Genomic DNA, 23689 nt, shown 5'->3' with positions numbered 1-23689 from the left:
GGGCCAGGCGGGAGGAGCCACCGCGGGCCGCGCCTACCCGCGCACCTCCTCCCTTCCCCCCGCGCCTGCGGAGTGGTGCGGCCTCCCGCCGTCGGAACGTGAGAGGGAGGTAGAACGAACCATCGCGGAGCGGGGGGAGCGCGGCCGGCGGGGCGCCGCTGGGGGCTGGGGCGGGGGGAGGCGGGCTTCAGCACGGGCCGGGGGGACGCCGCTCCCAGCGGGGTGGGGCGGGCCCGGCCGGCAATGGCGGCGCCGGGTTTTCTTGTGGTGCCGGGGTTTAACTCCTGGTTTACACGTTAAAAACGTCTGGGGTGTTTGGTAGCACTTGTTCCCCGGGGATATTATCCTGCGCCTGGTTTTCCCGCACAGCAGGTATCGGGCGTTGTTGGGTCGGACAGGACGGCTCGGCGCCGGCTGGCGGCATTTCAGTAAAGGCTGCGGGACGCGCTGCCTTACAGAGCTCTGCAGTCATATTTTATATATGTATATATATATATGTATGTATGTATATATATGTATATGTATGTATAAATATGTATATATGTATGTATATATATACACTGATAAAATACGCTATCATACATTATATATATGTATAGTAATGTGTATAAAATACATTATCGTACACATTGTATATGCTATACAATATACATCGTATAGTGTATCTATAAACCATATATATGTTATACACTATGCTCCATAAATATGCATTTAATATGACTGCAGAGGTGTTTTATATTCTGTCTTAGATATAGAATATATAATATTCTTTATATATTTATATATGTGATTTGCATTATATAATACATACTATGATATTTTTATACACGTATACACACACACTACCTCTTTTATAGAGGGTAAGTGACTTGGAAATTTTGGGCCAGGATTTAAAAGTGACTCCTTTAAAAATATTTTCTTAATAATTAAGTTTAATAATTGCATAAAATATGTATAAATATAATATATAAGATATGTATAAAAGGCACTGTATAAAATATAATGTATAAAATATAATATATGGTTGTTTACTGTTTTTATTCCCTACCCCAAGTGTTCTTGGCCAGGCTGGATGCAGGTCTCCACTGCCTGGTCTAGTGAAAGGTGTCTGTGCCCGTGTTAGGGATTGTTGGAATGAGATGATCTTTAAGGTGCCTTCCAACCCAGGCTTTTCTATGGTTCCATGACATTTTTTAGTAATGCTGCTGTGCACAGGTCTGGATATTTTAGCATGAGTACCCAGCAGCTCCTTATGGTCTTCATACAGCTCTCTCCATTTCACCAAAGAGCTGGGGATGCCAAGTTACTCTTTGGACAAAACAAAAAGCAGGCAAGCTATTGAAGCCTGCCTTGTAGGTGTTGGCAGAGCTGTACTGCAGCCTCTGCCCTGCTCCAGCATGTCAGATGTGTGCAATCAGGCTGGCTCTGGACTGGCAGTAGCCAAGGCAAGGAAAAGGGACTACAGCACAGTACAGCAGCATTACTGCTTGGCATAGTCCTCTGGTCTTTCCTCAAGTACTTGTTCTCAGCAGAGGCCTTCTGCCATCACTTGCTGTGCCTCTTGTTGCCTCTTGTTGGGGTTGCCTTCAATGGAGGTGGTGCTGTGCTCCACATCTTGCTCAAGCTACTTGAGATACTGTCCCCTGACAGTGTAATAACTTGAGGCTGATATAGGTGGAGGTGGAAAGACAGGGAGTCTTGTCCTAGGTGTGTAATTACATTAGTAGCAGAACCAGAACAAGTTTATTGACTCCTGTTTGAGGTTTCTAGACCGTTCTGCCTGACATGAAGGTTCAGATGACAATATCCTCAACTTGTTAATTGTGGGCCATACTTTTTCCCTTAGAAGAATGAATCTGTTAATGCTCATTGTTTCTGCCTCCAGCCAGCTGTGGTTAAAGCTCCTGGGGAAATTTTGCAGTAAAACCAGAGAGTGCTTCACAGTCCACAGTGGTGCAAAGTCATATTCATCAGCAGCTTAAGCTAAATGAGCTCACTAGAGGCATTCCTAAAGTGAACATTTCTTTGCCATTATCTGTTGTAATTCATACACAGACACAGAAACTATATCCCTTTCTTCAGTCATTCTTTCAGGGTGTCATGTAAAAAGCAGGTTATTCATTTAATGTTCTTGGAATGTTTTCCATACAGTCTGCTTTACTGTTGTGTTTGTCTTTCCCAACCCCCTCCACCCCTCTCCGTTTACAGGAATGTGCCTGATTATTGCCACCATGTTCTCACAGTGCTCACAGGATCTGTTAAAGATTGCAAATCTTCATCTTCGGAGTCTGAATTTAAATCTACATTTACAAAACCACAGAAGGGCTTTCAGCAAGTCACTGCCTTCATGTCGAAGGAAAGTAGTTGTTACAGGTATTGGCTTAGTGTCCCCTCTTGGTGTGGGGACTCAGTTTGTGTGGAAGCACCTTCTGGAAGGAGGCAGTGGGATTACATCACTAGATGGGGAAGAATATGCAGGCATCCCATGTAGAGTGGCTGCGTGTGTGCCAAGGGGAAACAAGGAGGGTGAGTTCAGTGAAGAAAACTTTGTGTCAAAGTCAGAGATCAAGTCCATGAGTTCTGCCACTGTGATGGCCATCGGTGCCGCAGAGCTTGCAATGAAGGACTCTGGCTGGTCTCCCCAGTCTGAAGAGGACCGCTTGACTGCTGGTGTGGCAATTGGGATGGGAATGGTTCCACTGGAAGAAATCTCTGACACAGCTGCCTTATTTAAAACAAAGGGTTACAATAAGGTCAGCCCATTTTTTGTTCCAAAGATTTTAGTCAATATGGCAGCAGGCCATATCAGCATTAAATACCAACTGAAAGGGCCAAATCATGCTGTGTCGACTGCTTGTACCACAGGTGCACATGCAGTTGGAGACTCCTTTAGATTCATTGCTGCTGGTGATGCTGATGTCATGTTGGCTGGAGGGACTGAGGCTTGCATTAGTCCTTTGTCTTTGGCTGGATTTGCAAGAGCCCGGGCCCTCAGCACGAGTTTTAACTCGAGCCCCAAAACAGCGTGTCGACCCTTTGATTCGCAGAGGGAGGGGTTTGTAATGGGAGAGGGTGCTGCTGTGCTGGTCTTGGAAGAGTATGGACATGCCCTACAAAGAAGTGCTAGGATCTATGCAGAAGTTTTGGGTTATGGACTGTCCGGTGATGCTTGCCACATTACAGCACCTAATCCCGAGGGAGATGGTGCATTCAGGTAAGAACTCTATGTTGAGTAAGAACTCTATGTTGATTATAATCACTACTTCATATGTTCATTGTAGTGGGTGCGTTTGTTTCTGTCATTGTATATTTTTTCATAGAAAAGGGATGTTCAGTCTTGAATTAATATTCCAAAAGCTTGAAAATCTGAAAAATTAAAAGAGTTTCTAGTAATATTCTGCCTCGATTCTCTTTTTTCAGTAGGAGGGTGAAGGCCAGTTCTTGGTAGAATCAACCTTTTTCCATAGAGTTATGAAAGCTTTCTCAGTGTGAAAACAATTTTCCTTTGGTGCATACAGCTGTTCATATAAATAAGTCTCAACCTCTTTTTAAGATCTTTGTGATGAGATAGAGTGAAGGAGAACCTGTAAAGATTCTTTTTCCATCAAGACAGACACCCCCCCCCCCCCCCCCCACCCCAAAAGCATGCTATTTGTTGCAAGAAATCTCAGGTGATGAAAGCTGTAGAGCACTTAGAAGATCTAGTTTGTTAGAATATTCAGTACTTTATTCAGATGCAGCTAAGAGTGTTGGTGAAGGAGCATAGCAGAAATGCACTTTAGTACTGTTTGGGGAGGTGATAAGGCTTCATCAGTGTTTATCTCATCAAATTAATTTCACAAGTAGATGATACTCATCTAATCATTATCATTGACCTAATTAAATTGCTAGCTAAGTTACATGTGTAAGTTGGAGAGCTTCATGTAGGCCAAGTACTATGGCTGGCATTGGAATCTTTGGTACTAAAGATTTGGTTTGCCTTATTCTGAATGTATGTGAATATTTAGTACCAAAATTCAATATATCACTGCACAAATAGATCAAACTTCTGCATGGTATTGTAAAGCTGTGTTTGCATCGTTATAAGGTTAACAGATTTTTCTAGAACTGTAAATACACTCTGTTTCCATCTATGCTTTTTGATTCAAATTTAATTGTTCTGCAGACTCAAGTGTGAGATGAGTAATCAGGAGTGTCTTTATCTCATATTTTCAGACTTGTTTACCCTTGAGATGATATGGCAATATATTATAATAGAATTTTTGTGTATTTTATGATTAGAGCAGCATATAAATTAAATTCACAGTAGGAAGAGTTGAAATTTAATCTGGGTATCTCCAAAATGTTGAACATTTCCATCCTTGAGATAAGATAATATATTTTAATACTGTCTTCAAGCTAGTAATTTGTTACTGCAGTAGTATATGGATTAAATCTGGGATGTATGTGCTTATCTCACTTCTCTGCAGGAATTTTATTTGCCACATCAAAAAAAAATCAGAGAAATATATTTTTTGTCATCTTCTAATAACTGCTTCTGTTGGAGACTAATACGTATGTTGGAATAAATCAGCAGGAAAGGAGAGGCAAATCCAGACTCAGAATTGTGGATGTTAAGTGTCTTACATAAGTAATCTGGTATCTCCTTAAGTGAATAAGTTCATTGCAGATAATGTATTTAACTAAATTAATTTTATCTCATAGTTATCAATAATCTATTTTTGTCTGAATCTCACTATCTAATGACAGTGAGTGTCTGTGGTCTCCACCCTAAGTCAGCTGGATTGCTTCTAAAGGTAGAAGGCTGTAGTAGAGACATTTAAATTTGTCCAGAATCCTGTGCTATCTGTTTTTGAGCTTCCTTTTATTTCCTTTTTTTTAATGAATTTCAAAAGAGTCAGTGGTCTTTTGCTCAGAGGTGCATTGTTGTTATGTGCAAGGAGAGCTATCTAATTCATCTCCTTCTTTCAGGGAAATCTGTGAGAAATTGCAGTGTGGAACTGTGTTGATCCTTCCATGGTTTTCATAAAAAATCATTTTTTAAAGAGGCAGTCACACTGCACAAGTCATCAGGAGCCAAACAAAACATACCATGCCAAGGGTTGAAGAGTGTGACTTCCAGTAAATTTAATTATAAAATGAAATGTAGGGATTTGTGCTATCTCCTTGACATTTTCTGGTCTCTGGATAGCACGCAAAAGAGGCTCGTGTGGAGGATGGCTGCAGATTTTTTCTTTCATTTTCCAGTATTTTTGTTGTGGAACACATATCTAAATTTTTGTAATAATATTGGTAGCTATTTCTCGCTCAAATGTTTTCAAATTTTACAGTGAAAAGGGTGTTTGATGCATTAATGTAGTCCGTAGAGACTGATTTTTATATCTTATTTTCTTCTTCTTTGTATTTTTCCTGGCTGTGCAATTTTTAACAGCAAGTCTGATTTTATAGTGGGCCTCATTTTTATTGTCTTCCTTTGGTACCTAATGTAGATGCTAACGTGCTTAGTTACATGAATTAACCTCTTGTCATTCACGTCTCTGCTAAAGCAGATTTTCACACTTGATAAATATTTTAAAACAACCTATACTTTTTCTTTTGGTTTGTAGATTTGACAAAAATACATTGGGCTAATCAGCATTCTGTTGTCTTCTTTTCCTTAGGTGCATGTCCGCAGCTATAAAGGATTCTGGGATCAAACCTGAAGATGTAACATATGTCAATGCACATGCAACTTCTACACCTCTAGGAGATGCTGCTGAGAATCAAGCAATCAAGAGACTTTTTAAAGATCATTCACGTAATATTGCAGTTTCCTCAACAAAAGGAGCAACAGGACATCTTTTGGGGGCTGCGGGAGCTATTGAAGCAGCTTTTACTGCACTGTCCTGCTACCATGGGATTTTGCCACCTACTCTAAACTTAGAGAAAACAGAGGCAGAGTTTGATCTCAATTATGTTCCATTGACAGCTCAGGAGTGGAAAACTGACAAACGGCGTATAGCACTCACAAATTCATTTGGCTTTGGTGGCACTAATGCAACTTTGTGCTTTGCAAGTGTTTAACTTATGCTGTCAATTGTGTGAAAAAATTGCACCGATGATGATTTTCTGTGCTGCTATCTCTGGTGTGTTCTGTACTATTTTCTCAGCTTTGAGAGTTGCTCATTTGATACATAAGAACTTTATTCACCCTAACATTTACAGCAGTAATTATTTTAGAAAGAGGGAACTTCTTTTATCCATTTTAATAAAAATAAATAAAAGATCTATTATTTGTGTGATGAAAAAGTTTTTGTTCTCGACTAGAGCAGGAGACATGGTTAAACTATGTTAGAAAAGACTTTTCTATGCATGTGACAAAGAAATTGTTTGGAATCATTTATACAAAAGAGAGACTGGCTAACAAGCTAGGACGTCACACCTGATGAATTAACTGCATGGTAGTACAAGGTTTATGACTGAGTTCTCCTTTGTTATGTACTCCATATAGAATTCTGCCTTTTTCCTCATGGGGAACTGTCTCAAATATCATAATTCTTCCACACAGGTGATATTCAGATGACAATAACATAGACAGACAGTTATAAGATTTCTGGCACTGCTTCATTTTCTTTTCATCTTTATTCATTTCTATTTTTGTTGTGTTTCCTCATTGGCCATGAGCTAACACTGAAGGATGTGTACAGCATGGACTGTACATCTTCCGTGTGGCATAGGGATAGAATTTGTAGGTCATGACCTGTTGAGTTGTGAAATTTTGTACAAGCATAGTAAGGTAGATATTTGAGTATGGCACTGAAGATTTCAAAAATAGTTATATAGAAAGAAATAAGTGTATTGGGAAGTATCTGGTTTTTCTGCCAAATAGAAAAGTAGAACTAGCAAAATTTGTCAAACAAGGCCTCTTTTAGGAAAAAAAATTGTCTTCAAAAAATAGATCTGAGAGAACAGGAACACTAAACTATCCCTAAAGCTAGCATATTGATGAGGGTGTAGTTTTGCAAAGAAAAAGTAAAGGACTTTGTCTATTCCTTTGGCACCAGCCAAGCATCTTAGCCAAATAGTGGCTTGATTGATAGTCCATATGTGAATGAAATTTGATATTCCCATTGGTGGGTTAGTTCATGAAAAGACTTTTCACCAGTGTTCTTTTTGAAATTTCCAAATAGCCTTTGACCTGTGTAAGTGGAGGCAAAGTAACTCCACTTAAACTAGATTTAAAATAAGCAACATAAAAAGTAGCCGCACTTCTAAGTAAATTTCATTCCAGAATGAGCTTACTAAAGGGCTATAATGAGGCTGAGCTGTACCCTAAAATCTCATTATTTATACAAATGGTGTGAATGCTGATATTGAACAGCATAATTTTTGCATTTGCTGTCTTTACTGAATAGAAAGTTAAAGAGGTTGTTGTGAAAAATGCAGTTGGGGAATGATTGAGACTGCTTCAGAAGCTGAGTTCATATAGAACATTGCAGCTCAGAACAAATTAATGAATAATAAGTGTGAAAGTAAAATTATATATTAGCAAAGGGAAAATGTGAAAGCATACAAGCAAGACAGAGTATGGGAGTTTGCTGTCAGGGAAAATGCCAACAAATCTCTTACCTTATGTTAATCAACAGTGGCAGTACAATGAATGAGATTCTGGATTGCATACAATATAAAAGGCAAAATATAAAATTCAGCAATACCCTCTGCAAATTATATGCAAAAAGAAATTGATTTAAATAATTCAGACTCCAGGAGAGAGTGAGCAGGAGGGCAGTGAATGTGGATGAAATCATCCAGGAAGCTTCTTCTGGAGATAGTGTTTTTTCAGGTATTTGTGATTCTGGGCAGAATAATGGAAGACTAGATAGTGCTGCATTATTGTGGTCTGGAAGTACAGTCTAATTAACCTCCTGTTACAGAGCTGCAGACCTGTAATTAATACTGTGACAGAGATGCCTCCTTTTCCCTCTGATAACAGAGATCATGGCCCCAGGAGTGTTTGGTACAGGTTGCAGTATGCTAACCATGAAAAGATAGATGATACTGAAATTATTAAAATATTTTTCTCTCTTCAGTCCACTGCAATTTAATCATCTGGTGCAGGTAACCTTTAAACCGAAAGCTTTGTGACAGTAGATATTTTAGGTGTTTTGATTATGGATCGTTTTAAGATGCCTAAATGCAGTAGTAGAGTACGCTGTAGGGAATCCAGATTAAAAAAAAATTAATAGAGCCCAAATTTAACCCCTGTCTATTTGAAATTTGTTATAGTTTTCATTTCTATGTATTTTTTTTAATAATCTATTTTTATCACATACCCCGCTGAGCTGATCAGGGACTACTTACTGCTAATCATGCTTTATTATGGTAGCTGCAAACAAAAAAGGAAAATAGATCTGTGTTGTTAAACTATTAAGTGGGCCAACATATTAAAACAATTCTCTCCCTGAAAATGCTCTTTTCATCTTCAGTAATTGAGAGAGGTGAGCATCCAGAGTCTGGATTTAAAAGGTTTCCTATTTAGACTTACAAGTCTGGAGTTAGTAACCATCTCATAAACAAAACTTGGAGATGCAGGTAGAGTGTTTATTTTGAAGTCTACTTCTCAAGTGGTCCAACATATTCGTGAGAGCCAAAGGCTCCAGGCAGGACCAGAGAGTGGCTGAGGCTGGAGATTGCCTAGTCCAGCCCCACTGCTCCAAGCAGGGCCAGCTAGAGCTCAAGGCTGTGTCCTGCTGGGTTTTGAATATCTCCCAGGATGGAGACTCCACAATCTTTTTAGGCAACCTATGCCAGTGCTTGGTCACTCTCACTGTAAGAAGTTTCTCACACTTCAGTGGAATTCCCTGTATTTAAATTTGTGCCCATTGCCTCTTATTCTTTCAGTGTGCCCAGTGCCTCTTACCCTTTCAGGGGACACTACTGAGAAGAGTCTGGCTCCCTCCTCTTCCTTCCCCCTTTTAATCATATTGCTAAGACCTCACTGGAACTTTGTCTCATCCAGGCCAGACAGTCCCAGCTACCTCATCCTCTCCTCCCATGTCAGATACCCCAGGTCCTTTATCATGGTCCGTGAGGACCACTGAACATGTTTTGTCAAACTACTTTCCAGCTGGTTAAAATCCTGTTTAGATTTGAATCAAGGATCTTAAGGTAATATTTTTTGGAAATAAATGCATTTGAAACAAAAATTGGAATGATGATAACTTACCTGAACTCATTTACTTAGAGGAACTGAATAAAAATATATGTTATAAAAAATGTAAACAGCATATGCTTGCTGAAATCTTACAAAGATCCAGCTGCTGCTCAGGGTTATTTACTGTCTGTCTCCAGAAGCAGTTTTTTAAAAGGATAACCCTAATTTCATTTCAGACTTCTGTAGCTTGTTCTGCAAGTGTAGAGAGCAAATATTCCTCATGTTAGTTTACTGAAGATCACTTTAGTTCAGTGTGAAGAAGTTTTTTACTTAGGTGTATGGCGTATTTTTGGCTAATGAATTAATTTATGATATTATGTCTTGCCATTTCCTAAATTATTTCAAGTTAAATCTAGTAAAAGTTTGAAAGAAGCCCTGAGCAAAAGCTTTTATTTTCAGTAAAAATGGGGTTCATTGTTTACAAATATGATAATAAAAATCAACAATAGTTATATATTGTAGTTATTTCACTGCATCTATGGCATTCTTTTGAACAAAAAGCTAAATAACACAATCTTTAGATGCAAGTTGGCATGATTTCCTGCTTACCAGCCTTTTTCTAGCATGGGCACTTTGACTGTACTTTGGATCATATTTCATGATTTCTCAAGCCCTGAGTGGGTCTGTAGTGAGAAATGTGTATTACAATGGGTATTTGAGGATCAGCCTTGTCCTGTCACCCTTCCCACCATGCCTGACAGCCAGGGCCATGGATGGGACATCCATGCTGGGGCACTGTGCCAAGTCCCTTGGTGCTGTCAGAATGTTTGGGGTGCCATCTTTGTGGGACCACCCTTTGGACTCTTGTGACCAAAAGGGGAATGGGAAAACAGGTGGTACAAAAATATCCAGGGAGTTTGCCCCTAGTTTTCTGTGACCTAATTTGTGTTTCCTTTTGTGCTATTTATTTATTTATTTTTAAAAGATGGGCTCCTAATTGTTTTCTAAAGCTAGCAACAGTAATGAAAAAACTAGGATGAAAGCAGTTTTGTAATCTAAGAAAATCTGCAATAGTTTCTGCTTGGGCAAAAGACACCACTCCAAATTTTGTAACAATGATTATTAATTTTAACTTGGTAGAAAGCCAATTTCCTAGCTGCAGTTATTGAACTGTAAAGAAATATGCCAATATCAATTGCTTCTAGCCAGTACTATAGAGTGCTATAAAGCAGATCAGATGCTAAATAGCTGGACATCCATGTGATAATTATAATTTTGTAGTTTTGTTTTTTTTTGTCATTGTCAGGATTTTGGTGTTAAATGTTATTCCTCTAAGCAGTGGTCAGTTGTTTCATGCATAATGTACTGTTTCACAATGCCATCAAGCAGTCTCTGGGCTGAAACAAGACATAAAATGTATTCTAGGAATTCATTTAACAGTCAATTCTCATGAACTTTTGAGAAGGAAGGCAGGCAGGCACGCAGGAAGGAAGGAAGGAAGGAAGGAAGGAAGGAAGGAAGGAAGGAAGGAAGGAAGGAGATGGATTGCTGACATTAAGTTTGATATGGAGTATTTGTATACAACAAGTTCTGAAAGAGTGGCAGAAAGCAATAATTCTATCTGCAATTCAATTATTTTTATAGGAGTATTATATTTTTTTTTTCTGAGGATTTTTTTCCAAGAGCATTGTCTGGCCCAGGGAGGCTTACATGTAGCTTGGTATAGTCTATCTGTATCTATTATGGATTTTTTGGGATCGCCTAGGAATGCTCAGGGCATTTCTTAAAGCTGTGGTGGCAATAATCTCTTGAGAAAATTTGATATCGTTTAGCATGTTCAACCACTTCCATAATTGTTTCTATTGGGGCCAGACAAATTCTCCATACTTGGTGAACATCCTAAAGCCCTTGGATATGAGCAGGGGGCCAGGGCAGTAAGACTGAGGTTGTACTTTGCTGGTCCTGATCTAGCAAAATCCAGTGTGCAACAAGCCCAGAATGGATAAAGAGAAATGCTGCTGGCAGCAACACTCCAAAAGGAGTCTCTGAAGACAGGCTTGACCCAACTCTGTCCTTTAGCCATCCAGTTGTTTCACACTAAAAATGACTTAGATACTTACATCAATTAACTCATTCCAATGTTAGGGTTGTCTCAGCTTTGTCTGTTGAAACATCAGTGGACAGAATGACTCCTCTCTTGGATGGAAAGTAAAGGCCAGAACTGTGCATAAGTGGGTAAAACTGAATTTGATCTACATTCTGCAAGCCATCCTTTGGTTTAAAACAGAATAGTCTTAAGCATACCTTTAATTTAAGTATAAGATGGGGGGATGTTACTGATTTTCATTCTTTGTATCAGAACATAAGGGAGTTGCCTCTGTTTCCCTTTTTTGGAAAAGAAAGAGAATAACAACCTTTGTAATGGATGCAAGTCAGTTTTCATCAGTGCATTTTTTTCACATTAATGTAGGCAAATTACTCATTGCACAAGCCCTTCTTAGCAGACTAGGTGGGGGTGGAATTTATAGAAATAGCTCTTGCTGAATTTCTTTAATAACATAGAGAGAAGGATTCAGATTTATTCAGAATTAAAAAAAATATATAGCCAAAAGTTCTAAGAAAAGCAGATTCCTGCAACTGCTACTAAATTTTATAGGGAGTCTAACAGAGCAAAGAAGACAAGGAGTAGTAATTTCTCTATTCACATCTGTTTCAGAGACATTCTCTTTGTAATTCAGCAATATAAGGTGGAAATAGAGTAGAGGACACCTTTGTTCTGTTTTAGGTAGCTGAAATGTGTGTAGAAGAGAGTGTTCAGAATAACAATTGGTGAAGCCCTTGAAAATAATAGAACATACTCCCCTAGAGGCAACTGCAATATCCAACAAACTAGGTGAAGTTATTGCTGGATGCATTTGGGATTCTTGCCAATGTCATGCTTATAATAGGAGTGAATAATTTGGCCTTTATTCAATTAATTAGTCTTTGTTTCTCCTCTGACTGGCAATGACTAGTTGTGATGGTTGTGTTTTGAATGTGAGTGCCTTTCTGCTGGGAAATGGACTGACACAAAAGATCTCACTCCCAAGGGTCACCTTTCCTGAAATAATCATGCTTACTTAAAACCTTAGCTTTATTTACTATTTAGAACCACAAATTTTGCAGGGCTTCTAGGAAGAGCTGGTCACTAGGTCACTGGGACATCCTCATTTCTGTACTGAATGTTTTGTTCCTGGTCTGGAACAACATTGTCCTCTTTAGAAACAGATTAAAAAGGTAGTATTGTGGTTCGCACACTGTGAGCCAGCGTTTGCTGGCTGATAGCCAGGCTCGTTTGCCAACACACTGGTCTGTCCTGGAATGTTAGATTCCTGCACTGGGCCAAATTGGTCTGTACCTCTTGATGGATGCTATAGGATCACTTTAGGAAGAGGTGTGCTGTAGGATTTCTGGGAAGAATTTTAATCTCTTCCACTCAGCTCCAGTAGGTCTCCAGAGGAAGCCATAAAAATGCCCTGGTTAAAGAGTGTGTGTTTGATCCTATGGTCATACTCAGTGTAACAAGCTCCAGAGGCATTTCCACCATTAATAAATGCTCATGAGGAAATGGACTTAGCAGGCTGTTTATGTCTGTGACACTTAAAGGTGAAACGATTGTGTCACAACAGTCTGAATATTAAATATTTTAAATTATCATCAACTGTCAATCTTATGGGAAGAAATTGAATAGACCTTTGCTGCTTTGAAAAGCAACTGCTGCTGCCCTGAGCACTACTGTTTGTCTGGCTGTAATGGGTGACGCTGAGGGACCAGTGCAGAGCTATCAGAAACCACAGAAGAGCATCTTCGGAAACTGGATAAAAATGGTGAGCCTCCATCTGCTGAGAGCAGCCACCCTTGCTCTCCAAACGTGCATCAAACTGCGTTAGGCTTGGCTGGTTAACCTTAGGGTGAAGCTTAGTGTTTGGCCGAGGGCACGTCCGTGCGAGGAGCAGTTTTGCAGGGACGCTTTTCCGCGGCGGGGAAGCCGCGGGCGGAGCGGGGCGAGCGCACGATGGCAGCAAAATCCCGCTTATCCCGGAGCTGGGGCCGCCGCCGCAGCGCCCGGCACCCTGCAGGCACGGAGAGGCTTGGGATGGCAGGGACCGCTAAAGGTCATCTCGCCCGACGCCCTGCAGAGAGCAGGGACACCTCCCACCAGACCAGATTGCTCAGTCATTGCTTTCCTTTCCGAACAGCCACCGAGCCGCTGCTTACAAAGGAAAAGAGCAGGGCACAGGAGAAAGACTAAACACATCTCATCTAGCCTTTGTTTTTCCTTCATAAAGTTAATCTGAGTTCCTCTGTGCGAATTAAACTCGAGTTTGCACTGACTTACTGAAGGGCACAGACTTTGAAAGGATCAGCATCTCTTTAGAGCCTTGGCATTACTCCATTAGGCACTAGAAGCACAGGCAGAGCACTGAGAAGGGAAATGATTTCATGTTTCCTAAGCAGCATACTGTGCACTTATTGAAAGGAAGGAAATATGAGATTAAAGAAAAAGAAATTGTTTAAATATGCTGTAGTGCTTGGATGTCTCTGCTGATGCAGACAGGGCAGGAGAGGTCCTTGTTGCTGTTGGCTCTAGCCCTGAAGGAAACATAAAGCTTGAAATTAGGAGTATGTTTGTGATAATTCAATATTTACTGTGATTCACTCTTCTTGTTTTGGACCTTCTTCATGAGTGTTTTAGGACCACTTATTTCCCATTATAATTTGCAAATTAACTGAAACAGCTTAAGAATCCATCTACTTCACTGGATATTGAGTGTGACTCAGACATTGTTCCTGTTCTTGTTCCTTTTCTCCTCTGCCTGCATCTCTTGACACCTCTTTTCTTTGTGGAGTGGCTCACAAGACTGAAGGAAAGACTCTCCTGGGAACTATTTTAAAATTCCTAAATTGTATTCATAGGCAAATGATAATGTTTATTGCATAGTTCTTGTGTAGAGGAAATAGTAAAGAGAAGGGAAGATTTTTTAAAAATTAACATAAACACAGTGATTGCTCCTTTCTTGTGCTTCTTTGTAATGGACCAGGTAAAATACATATAAAAAGTTTCAGGGATTTGGTCCCAAAGATACTTGAGGTGTTTTAGGTTGAATTCCAGACCTGGTCTGGCAGAGGGAGGTACTTCCATGGCTTCTTTAGTGCAAGTGGCAGGCCCCAGGGCTGTGGCCTTGGGCGCAGGGATGGTTCTGAGCTGGTGTAGTGGGGCTGCCCGCTCCTGCTGGGGGGAGAGGTTCTGGGAGGATGGGCCCCTGCCTGTAGGAGCTGCTTTTGGCTGAGGCCAAATGCACATCCTGCACTTGGGTCACAACCACCCCAGGCAGTGCTGCAGGTTTGGGGAAGAGTGGCTGGAAAGCTGCCTGATGGAAAAGAACCTGGGCGTGCTGGTCTGCAGCAGCTGAACATGAACCAGTGTGTGCCCAGATGGCCAAGAAGGCCGATGGCACCCCGGTTTGTGTCAGCAACAGTGGCCAGCAGGACCAGGGCAGTGATCGTCCCCTGTATTCAGCAGTGGTGAGGCCACACCTCAAATCCCGTGCTCAGTTTTGGGACCTTCACTACAAGAGAGACACTGAGAGGCTGGAGTGTGTCCAGAGAAAGGCAACAGAGCTGGGGAAGGGTCTGGAGCACTACTCCTGTGAGGAATGTCTGAGGGAACTGAGGTTGTTCAGCCTGGAGAAAAGGAAGCTCAGGGGAGACCTCTTTGTGACTATGTGACAGGGGCTGTAGCAAGGTGGAGGTCAGCCTCTTCTCCCGGGTTACAAGTAAGAAATGGCCTTGAGTTGCCCCAGGGGACGTTTAGATTTGATAGCAGAATTTTTTTTTTCATGGAAAAGTGTAGTGTTGGAATAGGCTGCCCAGGGGGGTGTTAGAACCACCATTCCTAGAGGTATTTAAAAGATACGTGGATGTGGCACTTGAAGACATGGTTTAGTTGTGGATTTGGCAGTGCTGGGTTAGCAGTTGGACTGGATGATCTTAGAGATCTTTTCCAACATAAACTATTCTATGATTCTATTAATTTCCCCAGGCTGACTCACAGTTATCTAAGATGGTGCTTTTGAACGATCAGTGAACTCTGGGAATGTTAGGGAGGTCAGCTTCAGAAGTCTTTCAGATCCTTTCCTGACTTTGTTGCTCAAAACCTGTCTACCCTAAATTGTGAAACTGCTACTGCCTTCAGTAGGAATAAGGCTGTCAGTCTGCTCAAGAGCTCCAGTGCTCTAAGAAACCTGTCTGTTGCTATAGGTGTGCTTGCACAGTGACTTGCATATCTCAGAAGAAAAAAATTCAATCAGCTGAGAGAGCGAAGTGGGAGTTTTCTCCCTGATTTATGGAGCACATAACCCAAACCAATCTCCTCTAAGCTAAGGCAAGAAGCCATACATCCAAGACACAATGGTGTCTTTTTATTGACTCTAAACACTAGCCAGCTTTGCACATCTATGCATATGGTTGTATGTGTGTCAGGGCCCTGTGTGAACCTGTAGGCTGTAATTGTCCTGAGGGTCCTCAGCTGGGACCCCCACCCACTAGGGTCTGGTCTTGCACAGGGTTTATTTAAGCTCAGATCCAGCACCTGGGCTCACTCTGTGTGCTGTGAGTTATCTGTGTGTTTTAATTTTAGTCCTCTGCTCTCCCTGATATGCTGTATGTACATTCTGCATTGGTGGCAAATCCCAGTTAATTTCCTAGCCTTTAGCTGAAGATCACCAGGTGGTTGATGGGTTCTGTTGCTGCTTATAAAAATGGCAGATCTAATCAAGGAAATGAGCAAACTCTTGCTAAGAGGAGACTGACTTCAATGTATTGGTAAATCAGATCAATTACAGTAATGCAATAATTTTATATTGTTTGCAATTTTAAAAGATCCTGATAAAATATGAGAAGAGCTGGTATTAGCCCTATGTGTTAGTCTCTTTGGGTAAGCCACATCTAAGGAAAGTATTATTACTTGTGTCAGTTTCTGCATTTTGTTAAAAGTGTAACTTAATTTAGGTTAGTGCCAAAGGACTCAGAAGGTCAGGACCATTGTGCTAGGTGCTAAACATGCATTTCTTTTCCCAAAATCTAAACAAATGGACTGATAATGAAGCCATTCAGAAGATGACATAGTGTTGGCCCTCACTGTGCTGTTGAGTCTTCTCAAAGCCATTGATTCTCCAACTCAAACAAAATGTCAATAGAATCCTCAAATTTTCTGTATTCTACCCTGACAGGTTAGAATGAAATTTAGAGTACAGGCTGCTCCTTACTAAGAGCACCTTAGGATGTTTGACGCTTTTTTTGCTGGTGCTTTGACTCTAAAGTTATAGACAGCTTGGAAATATATGTTCTACTGAATCTCTGGGGTTAGTTACTCATCTGTAGGCTTTTCCATCATTTTGAAATATGCAGGGTATGGGTTAGGAAGTAAACAGAGAAATAAATTGCTCATTTCCAGCATTTGTTTGAACAGAAACACGCTATCTATAACAGATGGAGGTTTCCAAGATTATTCTAGTGATAGATTCTCTTCTCTTTGCTTATTAGTAAGCAGTTAAATCAATTATTTGCCAGCTCAGTCAGGAATACTTATTTGATGAAGTAAACAGTGTTAACTTGTCTGTTCTGATGCAAGAGGCCAGGGAAATAAAGGAAGTGAAGGAGATTTAGACCAAGGTGTGGAGAACTGAATAAAGTAATGATTAAATAGGCATCCTAAGAGTAGAATAGGAGAAAAATTAAATTCCTTTGAATTGCTTTTTGTTTGTGATGTATTATTGTCTTTGATACATTTTTCTCTTAAAATACTTCTGTTATTTGTGATAGCTGGGCTGCTACTGAGGGAAAATATAACAGCAGATACTGAAGAAAATCTTGTGTTTGTGATATTTCCATTATTTTGCTGCATATCTGTTGTTTTCATATACACTTGTTTCATGAGATTCAGAAGAGCTTTCATTGTCTTCTGGAAGGTGTGTTTTAACAAGGGACTTGTTGAAAGAGAAGTTTTATGGACTGACCCTTTTTAAAAGGGGAGTTAGACACACAGACAAACATCAGAAGTCAAATATCTTGGGCAAAGCAAAGGGAGTTAGAGAAATACAAAATTAGCAGAGAATAAGTGGAATGCTGAATTGTTCCAGGTCTTGAGAACTGAAATACATTTCAAAAGACAATGAGTGGATTATGTATCTGTTCAGGAGGCTTCTGCTATCCTTGTTCTTATGAAAAAATAGGCAGTATATTAATTACCTCTGCAGCCTTCCTGGAGATATCATGTTAAGCTTAAGCCACTCCTTGTCAGTGCCTTAGTGAATATTCTACCTGGACTTCAGCAGTGCGGTCTCTTTCAGGGCTTATCTATAGTCCTATTATTTATGAGACAAAGTTGTCACTTCACCAGCTATTTTTGAGCTTGGTTGTAGTTGCATTTAGCAGCTGATTAATTAAGCAAGGGACTGATTCACCTTGGTTTGTCTCCTTCCCCTGCAAAGCTGTGTCCCAAACAGGTGAGAGATGTTCATTGCTTGGGATCCAGCTCTGTCCATGGCTAGACCATGTAGGGGTTTTCTTACAGAAATTGCTCTTGTTCAGAACTTCTTGTTCAGTAATATATACTACTCATAGCAAGGATATATGAAGGTTTTGAAGGATATATGAAGTTTTGGAATTTTATGAAGGTTTCTAAGCTTTATGTCCAGCATACATGCTAGACACAAAGCCTAGAAACATTCATGAAATTCTTAACAAACACCATAATTACAGGTGAATTCTCCCTCAGTGTTTAGTTCTTCCTTGGAATTATTCACAATATTTTGAATTGTTCTCTTATTCTTCCTCTTCCCTGGTTATTTTTTTATCTTGATCCATGCCATGGACTTAGTTCTTTCATATTTTCCTGTCAACTCTATCTTTGTTTTGGAGTAATTAACAACAGCAACAATAAATAACAATCACCACTTTTTTCCATGTCCTTTTCATGTTTTTCAGAATACTTATATTTAATCTCTGGAGGAGTTTTCTGCTATGAGAATACTGAAATTTTGCTTGAAAGTTTTCATATTCTGGTTTATCTTTAAAAAAAGTAATCTTGAGAATTTTATTTGGTGGTTGTGTTATGTTTATTCCAAGCAGATTCAGTTTGTGCCAAAAAGTCAAGTAATTGAGTAGTTATCTCAAACTGTTATGCTCTCAAGATCAGAAGCCCTAATAGTCTTGCATCAGTATCACACTGCACTGAAACATGGGGAATTATTTGGAACACAGAAAGATTTTTTTCCTATCTCCTACCTTTCCCAACCATGTCATGCTTTTGATACTAATAAATTATTTGACATTGTCACTGGGGGCTCTTTTATAGTAATGCATACTAGGGCTATCTTCCAGTGTGCTGTTTCCAGTAGGGCTGATATACCTGATAAAAAGTGAGAGTAAATATCATGTACAGAAGGCTTTGGATGTTCTGGTCTGACAGAGCAAAAGGAATTCTGTATTTGTCTGAAGCTGAAAATCAGGAGGCTAAATTTTTAGGTACATATTCTGTGGGAAGGGGTTTGTGTGAAGCATGATATTTGGATGGGGGACCTGGAATATTTCTGTGTGAATTAAGAACATATCTGGGCTGCTAATATGAAAGGCATTTTGATGGCTCAAGTTCAAGATGAAATAGGAACATGAACAATGTCTTGAGAATTGGGCTATAGGTTAGAAATTATCTCATCCTCAGGGAATTACTCCAGAAAATGTTTGGTGATAACAGTTAGGTGATAAACCCAGCCCTCAAACCAACAAAAACCCCCAAATACTGGCAATGGTTCTTTAGCCAATCTCCTTTCTAATCTATCAAAATTTCTAGAAGTTTTCACTTTGGATCATGCATTAGAAACAAAGACCAAAGAGATGGATCTTCATCCAACCTTATTTCATCTGTGTTCTTTGCAATGATTGATAGTAATTTTTTAAAGAAAGATTCATACAGGATCAAGCTGCTATTTAACTTTCAGAAAAGACATAGATATATCTACCTGTGCTGTATTTTCTTGAATTCAGGCTCAGACCACAAGTAAAAATGTGAATTACAAGAAAGGTTTTCAGTGTTCAAGATCAAACAAAAAAGAGGTCTGTTTCCTTATGTGCAATGGGGGGGGGAGGGGGGGGAAGTGGGGGGAGGGTAAAGAGATGGAATATAGAAGGGCATTGTAGAAATAAGTTGTCCAGTTTGTAATTTTGGAGGAAAAAACAAGCTTCAGAATTCCTCAGAAGTGTTTTAGAGCAGCGTGCTCCCAGAGCTAGGACTTAAGTGATGGATTAATGGAATCAAAAAGCAAGTCTGTCTTTTCTTGTTTTCCTATTTTTAATGTCAGTGTGCTTTGTACAATTCACATTGGTCATGTGAATGAAACGTGTGTTCACTGAAGTGATTGCAAGAAGGTATAGATTTGCTAAAGGGAGTGATCAGTGCTTTTTACTCCATGTGGTAAAGCCCAAAATGCATTTAAACCCTCCTTTTTAGTCTGCATGTGTATTAGCTTCCCTTGAACTTCAGATATTGTTAGCTGCATTACATGCATGAGAATGAATCTGCATATTATGCAACAGGTTTAAATTTAGCAAGGCATGTTAGGAGGCATAAATTTCCTACAGACCCATGCAGCCTTGGAATGTACCAAACTACATTAATAGCTGCCAATTATTGCACAAAGAGATGCTGCTTGTTCAAAAAGAAAAAGGCAAAATTTGGAGTGAGATCCTAGACCTGCTATATCAGTGGGAGTTTTGCTGCTGGGGATTTCAAAAGCTGATGCTACCCTTCTATCAATTCTTAACAGACAATTAAATAGAGACGATATTTATCTACCAAGATTTAATGTCAAATGCTTAATATTATGCTTTTTATGTGTGCAGTAGATGAAGTATTTTCTACTTTTAACAGGCTTACCTGAAAAAATAAAGCAAAATCTGTTTTATATTAAATGTGTTCACTTTCCATAATTTAAAAAGATAAAAAGGAGAGAAAGAACAGAGAAAATCAATATAAGGCCACAGAAGCTCAAAAGCTGGGATTATAAAAATGACACAGAATCAGATGAATTGTTACCCCTATCTCCAATAGTGCCTATTCCCTTCTTATTTTTTAAATGAATTTTGAGTTTTCAAACTGTGCATAAAATCCTGGTAAAGTTCTCGCTACATTCAAATGTGTCAGCATTTCCATACTGTGATTTGTGATATCGCACTTGTTGTGTTATGCACTAACTGGAAACACTGGACTAATTAAAAACAGCAATACACTAATACTGGGGAAAGATTGTAAATCTGAGTGCCTGGCATTTGGTTTCTACAAAACTGAAATAATCAATATGAAAATGTTGGGAGGCTGAAACATTGATTTTTTACTGAGAAAATATTTTGAACCCATTTGTAAGTCTGTCTGCCTGAAGTGCTGTGGTACACTGTGAAAAGGCACATCCATCCCCTTTGAAGTGTTCTGGCCTCCCTGTGCAAAATAAGGCTGTGCCTCGTTCTGTGTATCACGGAAGTGTTGTGACTGAAGCAGTCTGGTGGAAAGGTCCAGGCTGTGAGAGATCCAGCATTAGCTCCATACCTCTGGAGACTTTACATAAAATGTATATGGAAACATTTTGGGCTTGAGCTCCAACATACTTTGACACCTTGAGGTTTGAGGGGAGGGAGGGGACAAATTTGCATTCAGTAAAAGTTGCATGTACTGCAGCATCTACCCTGAGACAGAAATATTGTTCATGGATAAGAGTTTCCTAATGGAAAAGAAATTCCAATTTCTGATCACATCAGTATTTTATCATATTTTTCAAGAAAAATAATTTTTTTAGAATTAAAACTAAGACAATGTCTGCCTTAGAGCATATCCCATATGAACGAAACAATATTTATTTCTTGTTAGGTTTTACGTAAGCCAAATGAATGTAATGTTGGATTACTACTTTGATATCTTTTGAGAATAAGCATTGCTGAAAGAACTACAGAAAATCTGTCTGCTTGTCCTTTCTGATTCCTATTCTGATTCCTTATAAACAGATTACATCTGCAATGGGCTTTAGGTCTCTCTGGCTCAATAGATGCTGTTTTGACCTTGTTGACTTCCATCCTGCTCTGTCTTCTCTTGCCTGGCAATGCCTTTCCATACTTTGCTCTAAACTAACTAGCCAGCTCTGTGTGCCTTTGAGATATTCCTTCTGGTTCACAAGTAGCCATTAAAAAATATACTTGATGAAACATTCCACATGATCCCAAGCTGATTGAATGCTTGTGGATCTGGTTACATGTGCTGGAATTTTCAAAATTTTGAGCCATGAGTCTTATGGTCACTTTGCTGGTTGTTTTTTCTCATTCTTTTGGCTTCTGTTAAATTGAAATGAGAAGATTACCTGCTTATCTCTAAAGAAAATGTAAATTTCAGTTCAGCTTCTCAACTGGCACACTTTTACTTTTCTTGATCATCTTGATTAACTCGCTTGATTTTGTGCTGCTATATTTTATAGGATTTTTTATGCAGCTAGGTGGAGGTTTTTTAGGATCTGGGATAAGAACATATTTTTTTTATATAACCTGGATATTTTCAAGTATTTCTAACAACTTTGGATATATATTTTTGGGTGGAGGTGAATGGTGGAGGGAAAAATGTTATTTTTCATTTTTCTGGAAGATACCGTGCATGTGACACTGCACTAAGATTTGGAGATGCAGTTTATCTCCCAGTTCCCAACTGGAATTAATCTTTTGCTTCTCTGAAAGTCTGCTTTGAATCAGACAGTGCAGAAACTTGACTGGATCTTCAAAACCTCAGACTATGGCCCTCACATACAGTGTTGTTACAAAAGCACCTCATCCTAATCCAGACAAGCCTGCCATTATGCATTTTGAGGTTTAATCTGAAAGCAGATTTATGCTTGTCCTTTAAAAAATTCTTCCAGAGTTTTGGTTTTGACTTGAATAAAACAGAAATAAGACTCTAAATTTTGAAAGGTGTTGCAAGAGGAACTGGCTTTTCCTCATGTTCCTGCTTTCATTCAGGATGTAAAGATTAGCTATTAGCCTTGAACAGCACTATTACAGACATCAGAAAAGTCAGTAGACAGGTGTGAAGTATATTTGACAGTAGTTTCATTAACACAGAATTAAATCCATTGGCTGCTATCTGATGGGTAAATTTTGCTGTGCATGTGCATTAGTTTTGTTTTCAGGGAAAGGTTAGTTAATCTCTGGAGTATATCCTAGAAATACAGTACATGCCTGTGTGAAACTTAAATAATCAATGACTGAAAATTTTTGGTTCATGGGCAGTGATTGGAAAATTTACTGCTTCTCTCAATTTGTTTCTATTTTCAGAAAGCTGTGAAGTATCAGACTTGTAGATCCCATCAGCTTTATCAACTTCATGCTGTGCTGTTTGGTTTTATTTCTAAAAGGAATTGGAAAGTCTTGTGAATCACTGGAGTTAGAGATTAAGGATCTGTTTTTCAGACAGTGGGGGATCTGATTGCATTTTAATGCTTGTTTCACTTGAGGTAGATGCTGTTTTCACAAGTGTGGCTGTTTCCATTTAGAGGCGCTCCAAACAAAAATTTTGATTATGTAGGAACTGAAGCATCTCAGTGCCATAATCTCAGCCTTTTAAGCATCTACTTGTTCTTTGCATAACTGGTGACTAGCTTTGCAGTCACATTCCAAGCTCCAGGGGAAGGGTGATGGCAGGAGTTTAAGCACTCCCTCCTTTCCTGAGCAACAGATCAGATTTGTGCTTCAGACAAGCTCATTTTCTCCTGAGTATCCCCATTTGCCTCTGAGTGGGTAGGCAGGCACATAAAGCAGTGGTAGTGTGTGAAATGCCAGCAGTTGTGTATGAGTCTGCTCCCTGGAGCATCACCACTTATGCCACGTCAGGGTGATTCAGATGCTCCTGAAAATGATTGATTTGACTGTATTACAAAGCAATCATACTTTGCCAGAAGGGTGGTAGAGATGTCTACAGTGTCCCAGAGGTTCGCCTCAATTATTTCTTTGTAGTTAGGAGCAGACATTGTATAGCATAACCCTACCTGGCATACCATTTTTCCTGGCCAAACTGCTGACTCAAAATCTACTTTGATTTTGTTACAATATGGAATGGCTTTTTTCAAGTTTTCCGTGGCAACTGAAATATCTGAGGGTGGATGAGTCATCTTATTTGACTGAGAAGCATGTTTTATTGTAGGAAACTAGCACCTCCTTTCTTAAGGAAAATATGGACATTTGGAAAGTTAAAGAGTAATTCTGCTTTTCTTAGAGCAGAGTCTTTAACGAACTAGAGTCTTTACTATGAGGAAGTAATCCCATCCCATCTAATGGTGTCTGTTCTACTTTGGAATAATCAAATGAAAATTCTTAGAGCAAAAGCAAGAATAACTACCACTTTCATGTAGCAGAAGCTATGGTGAGGAACTACTTGGTTTTCCTTGTGCAATTCTTAGCATGATGGAGTTTGGTGACTAAAATATGAAA

General features: G+C 39.5%; 1 protein-coding gene across 1 annotated transcript; it reads left to right on the top strand.

Annotated features, from left to right (window-relative positions):
• Window positions 1–207: 207 nt before the first annotated feature.
• Window positions 208–6270, top strand: OXSM (3-oxoacyl-ACP synthase, mitochondrial). Its single transcript, XM_031504167.2, has 3 exons — window positions 208–372; window positions 2209–3214; window positions 5661–6270. Exons 2-3 carry the CDS (start codon window positions 2211–2213, stop codon window positions 6061–6063), a joined length of 1407 nt encoding a protein of 468 aa, XP_031360027.2. The 5' UTR covers window positions 208–372; window positions 2209–2210; the 3' UTR covers window positions 6064–6270.
• Window positions 6271–23689: the final 17419 nt, after the last annotated feature.

Source organism: Lonchura striata, chromosome 1 (assembly GCF_046129695.1).
Source record: "Lonchura striata isolate bLonStr1 chromosome 1, bLonStr1.mat, whole genome shotgun sequence".
Lineage (NCBI taxonomy): Eukaryota > Metazoa > Chordata > Aves > Passeriformes > Estrildidae > Lonchura > Lonchura striata.
Note: the sequence above shows the minus strand (reverse complement) of the source record. Positions and strands in the feature narration are given on the sequence as shown.